At 59.3% G+C, this 18,331-nt stretch overlaps 1 protein-coding gene across 1 annotated transcript in view; it reads left to right on the top strand.

The window, feature by feature from the left end:
• Positions 1 to 2,909: 2,909 nt before the first annotated feature.
• The window catches only part of LOC114021380 (SPARC-related modular calcium-binding protein 1), a 30,061-nt gene continuing 14,639 nt past the window's right edge, over positions 2,910 to 18,331 (top strand). The window contains exon 1 of the mRNA XM_043534812.1: positions 2,910 to 3,040. Within this exon, the coding sequence (XP_043390747.1) occupies positions 2,960 to 3,040 (81 nt within the window). The 5' untranslated portion in view covers positions 2,910 to 2,959. The remainder of the gene's footprint in view (positions 3,041 to 18,331) is intronic.

The raw sequence follows: 18,331 nt of genomic DNA, 5'->3' as shown, positions 1-18,331 counted from the left end.
CTCAAGGCCTGGCAGACTGTGGGCGGGAGGGTTTGTGGTTGCTGTTCGGTGTATTACAATACATAGGCAGGGTGAGGGAGAGCCCCGGCCCCCAAGAGCTTAGGCCCAGCCCCTGGCAATGCAAATTAAGCATCCAAGTTCTTTTTGAGGAGCTGGGCCTAAATGGACAAAGGAGGGGAGGGGAAACTGAGGCACAAAATGGGGGCGTGACCAGCCAGGAATAGAACCCAGGCGTCCTGCCTCCCCGCACGCTGCCCTGCCTTGCCTCAATGAGTTTTTCTGCAGCTGAAATGCAGCCGCCCCTGGGGCGGAGCACAGCACTCCCATCATTTTCCATCCTCTTCTCTCTCCCTTTCTTAATGATTCCCAGCATCCTGTTGGCTTTTTCGAGGGCCGCTGCACATTGAGTGGATGATCTCAGGGAACTCTCCGCAGTGACTCCAAGGTCTCTTTCTTGAGTGGTAACAGCTAATTTAGACCCCATCATTTTATATGTATATGTCCATTTTAAAAGGACAGATGCATATAAATTAGCTGTCACCTCCTGTAACGGTTTATGGCAGCGGGCAGTTGCCTGCAGCTTGGCTGAGAGGGGGTAAGAAAAGGGTCACAGTCACCTGGCATATGTTTTTGCACTGGGGCATTTCAGCGGGTCTCAATGCAACAGCCTGCTGTCTTTTAGCCTCTTGCCTGCTCATCTTCCTCGATGCTCTCCAAAGCTGGGCTACTTCTGTGCAGGGGGAGGCTCCCCTAGCATGTGTGCTGGCCCCAGTGCAATGCTAGGGGCCACTGCGCTGCAGGGAGCAAAGTGGGGGGCCCAGTAAGGGGCGCTCTCCATTCAGTCCCTGTGGCCTGCAGTTGTGGTGGGGGGCTGGTGCATGGAGGGGGGGAGGAGCTCACACCACTCTCCTCCCACAAGGCATGAATAGTGGGGAGCTCCTGGACCATAGCTTAATGCCCCCCCCCGCCCTTAAAATGGACAGCTAGCCTGGGGCCCGGCCCCTCTGTCTCCTAACAGCCAATGGAAGCAATCCAAGGTTGGGCACCTCGATTGCTTTCAGGATCTGGGCCCAGGTCTGCTCTTCAGTGCCTGTCTGTCAGTGTGCTAGGCCTGAGTCATGGGGGCAGGGTGGGGCCTGTGGTTTGCTGGGTACCACGGGCAACTCCTGGGTTCTAAGCCCACCTCTGGGAGGGGAGTGGTGTCGGGGCGGAATTGAGTGTCAGGACTCCTGGGTTCTATTCTCAGCTCTGGCTCGGACCCTGTGTCCTGGGGCGAATACCTTCATTTCTCCGTGCCTCACTTTTACCTTTCCATAAAATGGGAGAGATGCTGAGTAGCTCTAAGCAGGCAGTGGTGAGGTTTGATGTACTCCATTTGTAGACTGCTTGGAGGCTCTTAAAAGGATCTGGAAAAGGGGGAAAGTGTGTTTTAACTGTCTTCCCATGGCAGGAAGTTTTGTTTAAAACCAGGCACAAAACAGAGGTGTAGGATAAGAAACCCTTTCAAATCTATTGGGGATTATCTATCTATTTGTGACAGAATTTCTGTCCTTCACTATACACACAATCTATCTAGCTATCCCCATACATCTCATCTATCTATCTATCTAGCCTCATTCACACCCTCTATCTATCCCTGTATCCACTCATCTACAGTGGCTACGGGAGAACAGCTCCGGCCCAGTAGCTGCACCCTGGGGAGCCGTAGTCTAGACTCTTCCTACGTCAACAGACCGTTTGTCCATCGCTGTAGCTCACCCACCTACCTCAGAGGCAGTAGCAAGGTGGATGGAAGAATTTTTCGGTTGACCTAACTGCATCTACAATGGCGATGAGGTTGACCGAACAACAAAATCTTTCACGGCCTAGCTACAAAACTCAGAGCCGATCTAATTTTTAGGTGTAGACGAGACTTCACACGGACAAGGTGAACGCCTGGCGTTAGACCAGTTCCTCCAAGAGGTGTGGAAAGGCTGCCAAGTCCTGGCCTGGGTCATCTCAGGATAAGCCCTCTTGAGGATGGGCAGCTGGGCTAGCTGGCTGGTCTAATCTAGTTTAGCAATCCTCCAGTCCCTTATTAGTCACATTTATTTGTATCGCAGCCGCGCATAGGAGCCCGAGTCCTGGCCCAGGACCCAGCTGTGCCATCCCCCTCCAACCTGCCACCCTGCCTACCCCCTGCCTGTCTAACCTAGAGCCTGGTCTACATTTAAAAATTACACCAACCTCACCACGGCGCTCAGGGCTGAGAAGAACATTGTCCCCTGAGCGCTGGGGAGAGAATCATAGGGATAGAAGCGACCACAAGGGTCACCCAATCTAACGCCCTGGTGTAGACAGGACTCCGTCATCCGTCAACCTGCTGCCTGCCTCTCAAAGAGGAGGATTAACTTCCAGCGCTGGAGGCTGCGTCTACACCACGGCGCTGTAGCCAGAGCCCATCTACACGGCCCCAAGGCAGGCGAGGCGCTATCTTGCACGGGCCCAGCTTCTGCTGGGGGAAGAGGTGAGCTTGCCCGCCACAGGGAGCCCGTCTTTGGAGCTGGGGTTCTGGAAGAAGAGCCCTGGGGCAGCGGGCAAGCGCCTCGCACCCACAGAAGTTGTGGGGGGTACAAGAGATCGCCTCGCCCGCCTGGGCTCGCTAACGTCCTGGGACCGACCCCGCTGCAAGCCAAATACCCGCCACTGCAGGTCACCGTCCCCTGCTGTGAGGGGCATTAGACTCCCCAGGGGATCAGGCCTGCGGGGGGGGGGTAAGTTTTGGGGTGGGCGTGGCTTGTACAAAAGGGGGCGTGGCTCCTCCCCCCAGCTGTTGTTGCCCGATGACTCCACGTGGCTGGCGGAGCGGCTGGAGAGCCCTGACATGCGGGGCGGGGAGGGGGGGGGGGGTCGCTCCGGCTTTATAACCCGGGAGCCCGGCGCCGGGGAGCTGCCTCTGGGAGTCGCCTCGCCCCGAGCCATGTCCTGCCTGCGCTGGGGGCTGCTCCTGCTCCTGGGCGGCCCCGCGCTGGCCGCCCCGCTGCGGTGGGACCGGTCCCCGGTAAGGTGACCCGAGGGCGGCGGGGATCGGGGGAGAGGAGTGGGGAGGGGCTGGCTCGGGGGGAGAGGAGAGTGGGGTAAGGACACGGGGATGGTGGGAGGAGAGTGGGGAAAGGACATGGGGCTGGCTCTGGGGGGGAGAGAGGAGAGTGGGGTAAGGACACGGGGCTGGCTCTGGGGGGAGAGGAGAGTGGGGTAAGGACACGGGGCTGGCTCTGGGGGGAGAGGAGAGTGGGGTAAGGACACGGGGCTGGCTGGGGGGGGAGAGGAGAGTGGGGTAAGGACACGGGGCTGGCTGGGGGGGGAGAGGAGAGTGGGGTAAGGACACGGGGCTGGCTGGGGGGGGAGAGGAGAGTGGGGTAAGGACACGGGGCTGGCTCTGGGGGGGGAGAGGAGAGTGGGGTAAGGACACGGGGATGGCTCTGGGGGGAGAGGAGAGTGGGGTAAGGACACGGGGCTGGCTGGGGGGGGAGAGGAGAGTTGGGTAAGGACACGGGGATGGCTCTGGGGGGGAGAGGAGAGTGGGGTAAGGACACGGGGCTGGCTCTGGGGGGGAGAGAGGAGAGTGGGGTAAGGACACGGGGATGGTAGGAGGAGAGTGGGGAAAGGACATGGGGGAAGGGCTGGCTCTGCGGGGGAGAGGAGAGTGGGGTAAGGACACGGGGATGGCTCTGGGGGGGGAGAGGAGAGTGGGGTAAGGACACGGGGCTGGCTCGGGGGGGAGAGGAGAGTGGGGTAAGGACACGGGGCTGGCTGGGGGGGGAGAGGAGAGTGGGGTAAGGACACGGGGATGGCTCTGGGGGGGGAGAGGAGAGTGGGGTAAGGACACGGGGATGGCTCTGGGGGGGAGAGGAGAGTGGGGTAAGGACACGGGGCTGGCTGGGGGGGGGAGAGGAGAGTGGGGTAAGGACACGGGGCTGGCTCTGGGGGGGGAGAGAAGAGTGGGGTAAGGACACGGGGATGGTAGGAGGAGAGTGGGGAAAGGACATGGGGGAAGGGCTGGCTCTGCGGGGGGAGAGGAGAGTGGGGTAAGGACATGGGATGAGGGGCTGGCTCTGGGGGGGGAGAGGAGAGTGGGGTAAGGACACGGGGATGGCTCTGGGGGGGGAGAGGAGAGTGGGGTAAGGACACGGGGCTGGCTCGGGGGTGGGAGAGGAGAGTGGGGAAAGGACATGGGGGAAGGGCTGGCTCTGGGGGGGGAGAGGAGAGTGGGGTAAGGACACGGGGATGGCTCTGGGGGGGAGAGGAGAGTGGGGTAAGGACACGGGGCTGGCTCTGGGGGGGGAGAGGAGAGTGGGGTAAGGACACGGGGCTGGCTCGGGGGGGGAGAGGAGAGTGGGGTAAGGACATGGGGGAAGGGATGGCTCTGGCGGGGGAGAGGAGAGTGGGGTAAGGACACGGGGATGGCTCTGGCGGGGGAGAGGAGAGTGGGGTAAGGACACGGGGATGGCTCTGGGGGGGAGAGGAGAGTGGGGTAAGGACACGGGGATGGCTCTGGGGGGGGAGAGGAGAGTGGGGTAAGGACACGGGGATGGCTCTGGGGGGGGAGAGGAGAGTGGGGTAAGGACACGGGGATGGCTCTGGGGGGGGAGAGGAGAGTGGGGTAAGGACATGGGATGAGGGGCTGGCTCTGGGGGGGAGAGGAGAGTGGGGTAAGGACACGGGGATAGTGGGAGGAGAGTGGGGAAAGGACATGGGGGAAGGGCTGGCTCTGGGGGGAGAGGAGAGTGGGGTAAGGACACTGGGATGGTGAGGGGAGAATGGGGAAAGGACATGGGGGAAGGGCTGGCTCTGCGGGGAGAGGAGAGTGGGGTAAGGACATGGGACGAGGGGCTGGCTCTGGGGGGGGAGAGGAGAGTGGGGTAAGGACACGGGGATGGCTCTGGGGGGGGGAGAGGAGAGTGGGGTAAGGACATGGGGGAAGGGCTGGCTCTGGGGGGAGAGGAGAGTGGGGTAAGGACACGGGGATGGCTCTGGGGGGGAGAGGAGAGTGGGGTAAGGACACGGGGATGGCTCTGGGGGGGGAGAGGAGAGTGGGGTAAGGACACGGGGATGGTGGGAGGAGAGTGGGGAAAGGACATGGGGGAAGGGCTGGCTCTGGGGGGAGAGGAGAGTGGGGTAAGGACATGGGACGAGGGGCTGGCTCTGGGGGGGAGAGGAGAGTGCGGTAAGGACACGGGGATGGCTCTGGGGGGAGAGGAGAGTGGGGTAAGGACACGGGGATGGTGGGAGGAGAGTGGGGAAAGGACATGGGGGAAGGGCTGGCTCTGGGGGGAGAGGAGAGTGGGGTAAGGACATGGGACGAGGGGCTGGCTCTGGGGGGGAGAGGAGAGTGGGATAAGGACACAGGGATGGTTCTGTGGGGGAGAGGAGAGTGCGGTAAGGACACAGGGATGGCTCTGGGGGGGAGAAGAGAATGGGGTAAGGACACGGGGGTGGTGGGAGGAGAGTGGGGAAAGGATATGGGGGAGGGGCTGGCTCGGGGGGGCAGAGAGTGTGGGAGAGGGCATGGGATGAGGGGCTGGCGCTATGCGGGGAGAGGAGTATGGGAAGGCTCATGGGGTGTGGAGAGAGTAGGGGTTGGCAGTAGGGAGCATGGTGGGGGGCTAGGGACTAGCCATGGGGGGAGTGTAATTGTTGTGGGGCTACAGGTAGGGGGCTGGGGCTAGCTATGGGGGAGTATGGTTGTGAGTCTAGAGGTGGGTTCTGGCTATGGGAGGAGGGAACAGGGGAGGGCTATAGGGAGCGGGGTGAGGGGCTGGGCGTAGCTGTGGGTGCCCTGTGCTTTAAGGACTAGCATTTAGTCTTGAGGGCTGCTTTGCTGTCTGCTATGGAGGGGAGGGGTCTGCTGGGGGCTCCCCTCCAGGCTTTTTGGGGTGGGTTATCTGTGGGGTGGGGGATCAGCCCCGGCTGGCAAGGCCTGTGGCAGAAACTCCCTTTGCCTCGTGGGTTGGCGCGGCGAGAGGGTCGAGCTGGGGCCGTGTCCCATATGCAGGGCCGAGCAGACCCTGGCGGAAAAGGATCGAAGCTCCCAAGAGAATGGCACTGGAGGGGGATCGGCCTGGAGGGGGGCGCTGAGACGCCCGGAGGCCTGGGCCAGCCTTGCTCGTGGGGGTGCCGAAAGCCGGTGAATGCACCTGTGACCCTCGGGGACGATGGAAGCCTGCAGGTGGCGGGTTGCTGCTTTTGCTTCAAACCGGAGGACACTGCCCGGAGGCGCGTAGAGCTTCCACCTCTGTGGGGCAGGGGCGGCCTCTTCCTGGGGGGCTTTAAAGGGAAAAACAAATCTGATCGCCTCACTCCTCAATAGCCCAGCTCCCTGCCCCCGAACATCACCCTGATTGGCTGCAAAAGCAACCCCAGCGGATCTCCCCCAAATTCAGCTCCTCCTATAGGTCCCTGAGTTTTGCAAGGTTAGAGCTGCCAAGGAGGGGCTTTCCCTTTTGGGGCTCTGGGCGAGCTCTGTGTTTGCAGCTTGTGGGGTGCAGAGGGTTCCATGGAAACACTATCTCCGGTGTCTGTAATGTTCACTCCATGCATCTGAAGAAGTGGGTTTTTTACCCACGAAAGCTCATGGCCAAATAAATCTGTTTGTCTTTAAGGTGCCACCGGACTCCTCGTTGTTTTTGTGGATTCCTGGGTTCTCTACCAGCTCTGTGACATAGGGCAAGTAGCTTCTGCTCTCTGTGCCTCAGTTTCCCTTTCTACAAAATAGGGTATGTTTTTTACCTACCCTCTGGGAAGAGAACAGGTGCAAGCCTTACCGCTCCTCAAAGGGCTTTGAGATCCCCGAGCAGAAGGGGCTGGCTGTTGGCACTTGATTGCAGCCGTGACCCGGGAGCTCCTGCCATGCGCCATGTGCTGAGGCTAAGTGGCTGGACGTGACTGGAGAGGGCCAACGAGGCCTTGAAGTAATTGACTTCTGAACTGGCCTCGCGTAAGGCGTGTTGGGTGAGACGCTGGCTGTGTTTTGCCCCCTCTGGTTTTTGGTTCGAGTCCATCTCGCAGGCTGGAAGGAGAAGCTAGGAAACTCCCCCAGCACAGAGCAAGCAACCGCCCTTGGGCGCAAATCTCCCTGATCTTTCCCATTGGGAGACCCCTTATCTAGCTGCTTGTGCCACCCCTGGGGAGCTGATTTCACTAGCCTGGCCTCTTGAGCACGCTGCTTTTAAGACCAGAGCCAAACCCCCAGCCCGGGGAGTGAACCCTGGTGGGATTCAATGCTGTTAAATCCACAGTTTGAAGGATCTAGTAAGTGTCCCCCTCACTTGAGCAAAAGGGATTCGAGATCTGGGTTCAAGTCTTGGTTCCACCGTCGGCTCTCTGTGGCCTGGCGGGGGAGTCATTTAGTCTTTGTGCCTCGATTTCCCCACCTGGCAAACGAGGGCTGCCCTTGCTGTTTAGATGGAAAGACCTTCAGGGCAGGGAGAGTCTTGCTCCATGTCTGTGCAGCGCCTGGGGGGGGAGGGCGGCCGATCTTGGTCGGGGTCTGCGTAGCACCTGGTGTGATACAGCGAGGGCAGGGTGATCTGTAGGTGCTGCTGGAATGGGAATAATTGAGATTGGATCTGTGGAAATGGGGGTGCAGGAAAGGCAGGGTCTTCCAACTCTTAAACTGCAGCTCGAGGGGGAGAAGGGGCCCTGTATAAAAAAGTATTCTCTTGTTTTGCCTGTGGGAGCTGAGAGTTAAGCTGGGTCTGTTCTGGCTGGATACTGGAGCTCCAGTGCCCGATTCTCTTGCTGTCCAGTGCGTGAGTCCAGCTCCCCTTAGAGCCCCGTTTGGCTCTGCTGGGTTCCAATTCTGGCTCAAGCCGTGCACGGGAGCCCCTGTTGTGCAGGGTGCTGCACGAACTGCTAGTCAGCGTCCCTGCCCCAAAGCGCTCACAGCCCAGCTAGACAAGATGAAGAGTAGGCTGGGAAACTGAGGCACAGAGCTGGAAAGTGATTTGACCCAGGTCGCCCGGCAGGTCAGTTGCAGAGCTGGAACTCAGACCCCAGACTTCCCAGGCCAAGGCACTAACCAGTAGACCATACTGCTTTAAGGTAGTGAATCTCCATTGCTTAACAGATCTGTCTGACGCGGGGGGGAGGGGGGGCAGAGTGTGAGAGAGATTTGGGGCAGTGTTTCCCTCTAGCAGCTAGTCCACAGTGGATAAAAGCCTACTGCTGTGCCTGGTTAGGGGAGTCACTCTTCAAGCAGCACCAGCTCGGTTCTCTACTACATGAGCTGAAGATCCTAGGTTCAAATCCTGCTCTCCGCCCATGGTAGATGGCAGTTGTGTGGCATGTTAACATCAAGCCCTTGTTCTATTCCACGGCAGCTGTCGGTGGGGGACTGACTTGCTCCCTTGGGATGATCCTTGAGAACTGAGGCATTGTGGCTAAATGTGGGAAGCCCTTTGAGGGTGGTCACCTAAAACCTTTTCTGGGCTGAGTATGGGAGGGAGCCATTAGCTTGTTCTCAGCTGCATTGACGGGGGGCGGGGAGAACTATAGACTTGGCCCACCACCCCCTTGGTTCCACATCACCTTCCTGTTCTGGGAGTGTATCGAATTTTGCAGGGTTGGCAGCATGAGGGGTGTATTAACTCTGTGCGGGGGACAGCCTGGTGGGATCGGCTACAATGAGATGGGTCTGTTTTTTTTGCTTTGTGTCTGTCCACCAATGTACACCACAGGGTGACTCTCGAGGCTGGGTGACGCCCCAGACTGGGGATCGGATGGGGGGACTGCAGAGCAGAAAGCGAGGCTCAGAATGAGAGCCTGTTCCATCCCCAGCACAGGCGGGGGGGCGGGGGAGGGGGGTGTAGAAAAGACCCCGTGGAGTGGGTTACAATTGCATGGTTCTGGTGAGCATCTAGCAAGACCCAGAGCCTCTAGCATCCAGGTTGGTGAAAGCCGAACTGGCTGGTAAGCGAGGCTGGCGGGTGGCATGAGTTGGTTGGATCTCAGACCAAGACGCAGGGACGGGCACCAGTTGGGCGCATCAACAAGGCAAGCTCCCAGTGGAATTAGAGTGGGGTGGCTTAACGAGGAAACCGCGGTTTATAAGCAACCAGCATGCAAAATAAGCATGATTTGTAACAGAGTGGAGGTTCCCCCAGAACTGTAGCGGGGTCATTGGACAGGAAGATAAGCTGCATCACATAGCTTCAGGGGTGTTGCTTAGCTCCGATCTGGCTGTGGTGCAAGCTACGGGCAGCGTCTGTATTTAGTGCCTGACCCAGCCTGTCTGGGTGCTGATGCACCTTCTAATTTTAATCGCAGCCCCATGCTGCCGTCATCCCTTCTTGGGCCTTATATATATCGGCCTTAGTCAGCTGCAGGCCCGGCCAGCGCGTGCCCTGGAAAGTGATCAATACGGGCTGGGTTCGCTGGCTGGCATGTGACCTTGACTCCCTGATGCAACAGGTGGCCCGGCTTTACCCATGCTAGAATATCAGCGCTGCCCGGGGCGGGCCGGAGAGCTCCCTGCCGGCTGCATGGGGGGCTGGCGGAAGGGGCTGGAAAGCCGAGGACGGAGACCTGACTCCCAAGAGACTGGCTTAGCCACCGGGCCCTCTCTGCAGCTCTCTGCATGTGGAGTCGGGGCCTGCGTGCCAGCCGCCTTTTGCACCTCTCAGGCCACTGGGGACAAATGTTCTTCAGTGCGGCTGCTACAACACACCAAAAGCTCATGTTGTCTGGCCAGATCCTGTGCCGCGAGCTGCGGGGCTCGGAGGAGGGGCTGAGCAGTGCTGGCTGGAAACTCTTCATCAGCATCCTTGTAGAAGAAAGTGCCACTTTCATGGAAACTGACGTCTTTCTGATCCTGTCAGTTTCATCTTTGGGTGGGGGGGGGCGGGGAGGACAAAATGAATGTTCCAATAATCTCAGAACATCCTGTTTTGGCCATTTTGAGACTGAACATTTTAAATTTTTGCCCTTTCCAAACAAAATTCACTTTTTAAAATATATTTTTAAAAGACTGTTTAAACGTCAAAACTGGAACAAAACACTTTGACCCCGAACCAACTGGGGTGGGTTGTTTTTCTCCCTCCCCCCCCCAGCTTTTTTTTTGGTTCAGAGGAACTTTTTTCCCTTCTTCTCTGTCTCAAAACAGAACGATTTGAAATCCCGGCGTTCCCTGGGAAAGGGAAAATCAAATTTCTACCCAGCTGTTACTGAGGTCCCCACCTGGCTACCACTGACCTCTCCAAGATACGGGGGCGGGGGGATGTCACCCCCAAACCCATGTCAGGCTGCTGCAGGTAGCATCAGTCATAGAATCCTAGGACGGGAAGGGACCTCGAGAGGTCTCGAGTCCAGTCCCCTGCCCTCATGGCGGGACTCAGTATTATCTCGACCATCCCTGACAGGGGTTTGTCCAGCCTGCTCTTAAAAGGGAGATGCCACAACCTCCCTGGGCAATTTATTCCTGTGCTTCACCACCCTGACAGTTAGGAAGTTTTCTCTAATGTCCAACCTAAACCTCCCTTACTGCAGTTTAAGCCCATTGCTTCTTGTCCTGTCCTCGGAGGTTGAGGAGAATAATTTCCACCCTTCCTCCCTGTAACAACCTTTTATGTACATGAGAACTGTTCTCAGGTCCCGAGCCTCAGTCTTCTCTTCCTCACTCTTATTTTTACATAAGAGATCACCACGGATGAAAAGTGAGTTGGCTTCCAACCTTAATAATAGGAGGCTCCCTCAGTAATGGGGGAGGGATTTTAATTATATGGCTAAAGGAGTCCAAAACCTGGGTTCCAAAAACTAGATCTGGCTGGGGAATGTTTCAATGAAAATTTTGGGGCAAAAAGCCCCCCCAAAAGCAGCTTTGTTGGGAGCGGGACTGTTCCAGGGGAAAGGGTCGGTCCTGATGGGTTTCCTGACTCGACATTGAGAATTTTGAAATTTCAGAAGTTTCAAGGTTTGTGTTTTAGTTCCAAACAACTTTGTGTTTTGAAATTCAACTTTGGTTTACACTAAAAGGGCCAAAATCAAAACGTTTCAGGAGTTAGAGAAACGTTTTGATTGACCTCAACTCTGACTCGAACTGAAATCTTTTGTTTTGGTTTGTCGGTCACATTTTTGTTTGTTTGTTTTTTGTGTTAATTTGATTTCCCCCCCCCCGCCCGCAAAATATCACGTTTTCATCGAATTTCCTTTCCTTTCCTTCCCAGCTCTACCTCAATCCGTGTGCACAAGTCGATATTTAGGCTCCTACAGAACAAGTTTGACCGTCAAGCTGTTTTTCTCCTCCTAACACTTCACCTGGGCCTCTGTCTCTAGGCTCCTCTTCCTGAAAGTCTCTCCCACTGCATCTCCGCTTCTCCATGTGTGGGGATCGGAAAGGTGGGGGTGGGAGGGGGAACTGAGGCCACACTGGGTCCCCACAGCAGAGAACTCCAGACGTTCTGATCTCTGGGCTTGGTTCCTCCCCCCGTCCCTCCCATAGCAGGAGCCAGAGCCAGGTGTGCGGCCTGGGGCCTTGTCTCCTCTTGATAGGAACTTGAATTGGGATCAAGTCCCCTCCAGCGGTGTCCTCACATCTCCGGTTTGCTTTGGCAGCAGGGAGCTGTTTGTTTTGGGGTTGCCTGGGGCTGTGGGTTCCTGGGAGGAGATTCCCTCTTGGATTAGGTCTGGCCTGGGGATTTGCTGCACATGAGAACCATGCGGGGCTGGGGGAGATGGTCTACAAGCAACTCAGAGGGGCCGTTTATATGGCCGCTGGGGGGGAGCATGCAAGGCAGGCATGGTGGTAGGTGCTGTACGGACACGTGTGTAGGGGGACAGTCCCTAGCCCAAAGGACTTATGGTCTTGGCTAATGACCAAATGCAATTGAGGGGATTGGGGGAACAGAACCAAGATAACAATCTGCCTGGTTTCTTAATCTATTACCCACCCCTGAGCTATGATCCTTAGCTTTTATCTGGCATTTTTGTCTGTTGATCTCAGGGTGTTTTACAAAGGCAGGCAGCATTCTCCCCCTTTTACAGAGCGGGGAAACTGAGGCATGGAGCTGGACAGGGATTCACGCCACAGCAGAGCCAGGAATAGAACCCAGGTCCGACTGGCGGGGAGGGGAGAGTGGTGTGTGCCCAGGGCGGAGGCGCTATTGTAGGCGTGCAACACGTCCACCCCTCCAAGGTCTCCTCCCGCCCCCTCATCTTGTGCATCTGGTGCGGACTCTTAGGTACCAGGCCCTGAAAGCTTCCAGCTGAGCTCATGGTAGCATCGGCTCAGACCTAGTCTCCGCACCACCGTCAGGTTCATCCCTCCCCCCAGGGCTGTGGCTAGGCCGGCCTTGCCCCCGGGCTAGGTGGGTGGAAGCTTTCTGCCCTCCACCGCTACTCCGTGTCTCCTCCCCCCCCAGGTAGCAGCAGAGGTGACATCACAGATCTGGGCCCCCCCACCCTCTGGCTTGCTCAATTCCCCGCCCCCGCATGCCAATGCAATGCAGATCCCGCTGCCTCTGTAGGCCAGGGCAGGACGAGCTCAGGGTGGGGGTGGAATCAGGAAATTAGCAGGGATTTTCCCCTACCCTCCCCCGGCCCGTTTCCAGGCAGAATCCAGCTCAGTACAGGCTGCGGGAACCCACCCAGGTGCCGCTGCCCATGGGCAATGAACGCGCTGTCCCAGGACCCAGGCCAAGGAGCAACAGCGGCATGCGAAGGGGGAACGTCAGACAGACAGCTAGCCGCCCACGGGCTCGCTCTCCTCAGGTGTGGGAGGGCCATTAATTGATTTAAGAGGCCGCTTGTGCCAGGGAAATCAGGGTGGGGGGAAGGCAGGCCTGGTCTTTTCGTTCCCCTCCCTCCATCCTTCCTGAATTGGGAGGGGTTGGGCTGAGGACATGGTAAGGGGAAAATCTCTCTGGCCAGAGTCCCATTTCTCTGGAGCCGAGAGGACACCTTCCATCCCCAACCTCCTGCTCTGATCCTGCTGAACCTAGTCCTGGCGAAAGAGACAGATCTTTGAGCAGCCGGTTTCTGGCCCTCGCGGCACCAGAGACGCTTCCAAATGTCTCCCGGGGTGCAGCCCCGTCTGCCTGAGTCTGCAGGCAGCCCCAGTGCCTTTGCGGCCGCTCAGCGCCTCTGCGGGTCAACACCAGCCGGCCCAGGTCTTTGGCAGTGTCCCTGATCACAGGGGCATTCTTCTGATCAGGGCAGCCTCCCTGGGCCTGGGAAGAATCGGATCCGGTGGTCACTGCATGGGGGAATAGGGTGCATGGGCTTGGGAGCTGGAAATGCAGCCTGGGAGAGGGGTAGCCTAGCAGGAAGGGACCCCTCCTCTTCCACCTGTCACATTTCGTGGGGTTTTGGAGTAGCCTGATGAGGCAGGAGCGCGTGGATTGGTAACTAGGTGAAAGCACAGGTCGCTATTCAGCCTCTGCTGATGGGGCCCCCCTGCTAGCCCAGCCTTGCGATTCCCCCCTCCAACTCGGAAGCATCCCCTTCCCGCAGCTGTCCCTGTTGCAGCGGGGAAGGCAGGGCTGGAGATTCGGCTGTCAAGCACCTGGTTATTAATAATCTTTCCTCCCCTTTGTTGCTTAAAAGCCTCTTTTGAACAGAAATCCTGAGGGGGGCAGGGGAGGGAAGGGGTCTCTGATCTCATCTTCAAGACTGAGTCAATTTCAGCCCCACGGATTATCTTTTTTCCCCCTCTTTTCCCTTCTCAGACTAAGGCCCCCTTCATCCGCCTGGCCCGGTCGCTCGCGGCCAGGCCTCAACGCTGGCCTTATACAGCGAGGGCTCTTGTTGTCTGAAGGGGGGAGGGAGCGGGGGGGCCGACAGGCAGGGCCGGCGCGGCGTGTGGCTGGTACACAATGGCCCTTTGACTCGGTGGCAGGGCCACCAGAGGCCCTAACAAATTACCCTCGGCTGACAGCTGTATGGGCCCGTCTGTGTGCCTTGGCAAGCGCTGGCAGCCAGGAGGCAGGCGCGGGGGGGGGAATCAGCGGGAGTCGTGGTGGGGACGGACACGGCCCTGAGATGGATGCGGCTGGCTTGCCAGGGCCCTGAGCATGCAGCGGGTGTCTGCCAAGAGCTGGCCAGACACACATGAGGGAGGGGACACGCTCCCTGGGGGCGTTCCCCCCCTGCCGCCCGCTCCAGGGATGGAGTGGAGGTGGGAAGAGGAATCTAACCAAATATTGGCGTTTAAAGGCATTGCTCTCTCGGGCCGGGCTCCACGGTCCCCCGGGGGTTGGACCGGCCCGTCAGGGCGGCCGTGCTGTCTCCCGGCCATGGCTGCGGGGTGTTGATGCAGCTGAGGCTGGTGGGGACGGGGTGTGGTCTCTGGCTCCGGCTGCCAGAATTAACCTCCAGATGAGAACCGGCCTGAGCGACCCTTGATGAAAAGACAACAACTCAGCGGAGCTGGTTTCCCAGCTAAACGGTAACGAAGCCCAACGGCCGATTATTAATAAACCGTTTGGAGCCTGGCTTATTTGTAGGGGTTATGATCAGGGCTGGACCCCTGCCTGAGAGGTGGGGGGGGGCTCCCCCATTGTGTCAGGGGGCTGCCCCCAACAACTCGGTCTAACTAGACGAAGGCAGGATCGTTATCCCCATATTACAGCTGGGGAAACTGAGGCACAGAGCTGGGCCTGGATTCTGGCTCTCCTGGATCCCAACCCATGGGCCACAGAGGAAGCCACGAAGCCTGATATTGGGCACTTTGACTCCAGTTCTTTCACTAAATGTGCCTGTCTTGAGGCCATCTCCACAAACCACTGAGCGGGCAGCCAGTCCCCCAGCTGGCGGGCAAGGTGGGCGCTCCAGGGCTTGCCATTCATTCATGAGTTTCCTTCCCGCCCCCTCCCCAAGGCTAAGGAGGAGAGGATGTACCAGAGGGTGAGGGCAGCGGTGGTCCACTCGGAACGAAGGCTGAGGTCATCACACATTCACCTGCCTCCAGGAGCTGGGGCTTTAAGGAACACGATAATTAGCAGGAGACTTGTGACCAAATCATGAGTTGGCAACACTGCGTGGGGGCTGGGGGTGGGAATGTGGGGCTGGAGGGACCCACAGGTGTAATAGGGAGCAGCTGCTAGGATAGCTTGGATCCAGTTCCATGGGGCTGGTGCGGTTGAGGAGGGGTTGGATGCGGAGCTAGAAGGGCCCGTGTGATCTGAGGCAGAGCTGGGGTCTCCCACGCGTGGGCCGTCGGGCTGGGTGTGGAGAGGTGCAGGTGGCTAGGTAGGGAAAGACCGGGGGGGGAAGGGACCCCACCCCAGGCTGGGATATACAGCATCCCCCCTGCAGCCCTCCCGTCCCCAGGCCTGGCTGGGTCAGTGGGGGTGGGGATTGCCAGTGGCCGCTACCTTCATCCTGCCTATCAGGGGTCACTGGAGCCGCAGGCTGGGGTGGAATAAATAAACCCTGGGGGGCAAAGAGATTCTGAGCTTGGCTCGGTAACCGCAGAGCAGCGGCCAGGAAAAGCACAGGCCCCGAGCTGCGACGGGAGCCGTCAGGCCAGCTCTCTGGCCTCGGCTCCCATGCGGGGAGCCCGTGTCCCTCTGAGGAGCAGCCTGCAGGGCTGTATTCCCCTCTGTGTGCATGTGGGCCGGCTGCGCCCAATGCAGCTGCCTCTGGGGTGGGGCAGCTGTTTGTACGGAGATCCTGAGATGCAGCTGCCTCTGGGGTGGCGCAGCTGTTCCTGCATCAACCCCCTACAGTGTGGGAGTGTGGGGTAGTGGGAGTCAGGACTCCTGGGTTCCCTGGTGAGTGGCAGAGCCAGGAGCTCTCCTTCCCTTCCCCTGCTGTAGAAAACCCCTGATACCTTCCCCCCCACAAAGCAGCGAGACTGCATGCCTGGAGGAAGTCACAAACTGCCCTTCTGGTGGGAGTGGGGGTGGGTGGGCTGAGCTGATGTCTTCACCCCCCCAACTCCCTCTGCTGATTGCTTGTGAAGGGGGGGCAGGCCCCGGTAGCCTTGGGGCTCACTTCCAGTTTCTTTCTTCTGTTCCTAAATCTCATGCTTCAGGGCTTCTGCTGGCCAGGGTCAGGAAGGGATGTCCCCCCCCCATGTGTTCTGGGGGGGCTTGTTTTGTTTTTAAATCCCCTTCCTCTTAACCAGCAGGGATGGCCCCGGCTGGGGAAGGGGCACTAGACTGGGTGAGCCGGTGCCTGAGATGGCACCGGTTGTCCTGTCTCTCGCAGGCGCTTGCCTGGCTGGTTCTGGCTCAGGGTCTAACTGATGGCCAGAGGAAGGAATTTCCCCCCACCCCCTGCTCAGATCGGCAGGGACCCTGATGGGGTGTCGTCTTCCTCTGCAGCCGGGAGTGCGGGTCACTTGCCGGGATTACCTGGGTCCATCTCACTTCCCTGCCACTGTGGGGGTTGGGGGGTCTCGGGCGCTGGCACCCCTCAGTCCCTCTTGTTCTCTGCCTGGGGTCCATGGCAGTCGTGTCTGCTATGGGCTGGGATATTTTGGTCTCAGTGGGGTAGCTGGCTTCGGCCTGTGGGGGCTGGTGGCCAGTGATACACAGCTTGGACCAGCGGCCTGAAGAGTGGGGGGGGCCTGCCTGCGAGCAGCAGTATAGTGGGGGTGGGGAGCTTCCCTCATTAATGAGGCGCCCTCCCCCTCCCAGTGACTTTGCTACCACGCTGGCTATGTGTGTGTGTGTCATGTCCCCTCTAGTGGCTGGAGCCAGCAGCCTCAGACCCTCTGTGGCATATTTGGGAGGGACGCAAAGAGGAAGTGAATTCTCAGAGAGGGGTGGGTGGCAGGGGGTCGAACTGGGATCAGGAGGCCTGGTCCATGAACAGTGTCTAAGCGCGGGGGAGGGGGTCGCGGCCTATAGCCGGGTTCTTCTAGCATGCCCGTCCCCACGGTCTCTGAGCTGCTCCCAGCGCCACGTCCACCAGCAGCCTCAGGTGACTAGCGTCTGCCGTGGGAGAGCTGGAGGGGAGCGGAGACTCAGCCAGGGATGGACTCGCAGCTGGGGGAGGGGAGGCGGCTCGGTGGGGAGGGGGGGCTAGTCCGTGCCAGCTGTCCCTGCTCCTCGCGGGGTGGGGGACCCGTCTCATGGAGAGGCGGGAGGAGTGATGTCACGTCTGTGCGGCTAAGAGACGCCTTTGATGGAAAGAGGCGTCGGGTGTATTTATTAAGGGGGGGGGCCTCAGTTGGTGTCCTGTTTGCAGCGGGCTGGGGGGTGCCGCTGGCCCGGGGCTGTTGTTTTGAAAAGCACCGTGTGCGTCTAGGGCTCTTCTCCGCGTGAGGGTTTGGGAGCTTCGGCCAGTTCGCGCCCACCCGCCCCCGCCAGTTTATGTCACCGTCCCGTCATTCTGTCAACAGCTTTGCCCTTTGCACGGCAGCCAGGGCAGCTCCTGGCCTCGGGGCCCGCCGCCCGCTTCCCATGCCAATGCTCGCGGCCCTGCGGGATCCCAGCCCCTTGGCGCCAGCGGGAGGACCTGGCTGGGCAGGGTGGGGATAGTGGCCCGGGAGGATGGAGGCTGCTGGTCTGCCGGGGTGCAGGTGTGGCGCCCGGCGCTTGCCAGGGCCGGAGGGCAGAATTCAGCCTCTCCGCCGGCAGCCCCCTTTCGCGTGGACAGCGCTGGGTGTTGCAGGGGGCTGGGAACTGGGCTCAGAACCAGCCCCCTTGCTCCACCGGGGCTGCTGAGCAGCGGATCAGACAGGCAGCCGGGAAGTGCAGGCCTCTGTATTTCCAAGTGGCCCCATTCCCATGCAAGGCTCCCTGCTCCTGCCCCCACCCCCCACCCCAAAACCCCCTCAAGTGCCTCTTATCTGCTTCTGGGCGACAGGAGGGCTTGGGTCGGGGCGCAGCAAAGCCAGGGGTGGAATTGCAGGGAGCTGCGGGTCAGGACTGAGGGGCACCAGCAGAGCTGGGGGAGGGGGGACGCCGGGCGGTGGAATTGCAGGGGCTGGGACACCCGCCTGGGATCACACCTCTGCTCTGCCACAGGCTCCCTGTGTGAGCTTGGGCAGGTCTCTTAGCCGCTCTGTGCCTCAGTTTCCCCCTCTGTACAACAGGGACAACAGCCCTGGGAGGGGCTCAAATACTTCAATAATGGGGGCCGGACAGGTACCTCAGAGCTTCTTGGGTGACCCCCCCTCCCCAGTGACAGCTGCCCTTGCCCCCTGAGGTGGGGTGATAGGATGGCAGGACACCCACCCACGGTCCCTCCCCTCTTCACCTCAATCCCCTGCTAGGGGCTGCACAAGTTTATTGCTATTAGGTGTATTACGGTAGCACCTGGGGGCCTGACCTCTGACTGGATTCCTAGGTGCTACCGTAATACACCTAAATGCACACCACCTAGCGGGACCCCTAGGGGGGTCCCG

Source organism: Chelonia mydas, chromosome 23 (genome assembly GCF_015237465.2).
Source record: "Chelonia mydas isolate rCheMyd1 chromosome 23, rCheMyd1.pri.v2, whole genome shotgun sequence".
In the NCBI taxonomy this organism is placed as follows: Eukaryota; Metazoa; Chordata; order Testudines; family Cheloniidae; genus Chelonia; species Chelonia mydas.
This window is presented reverse-complemented; position numbering and strand designations above follow the sequence as displayed.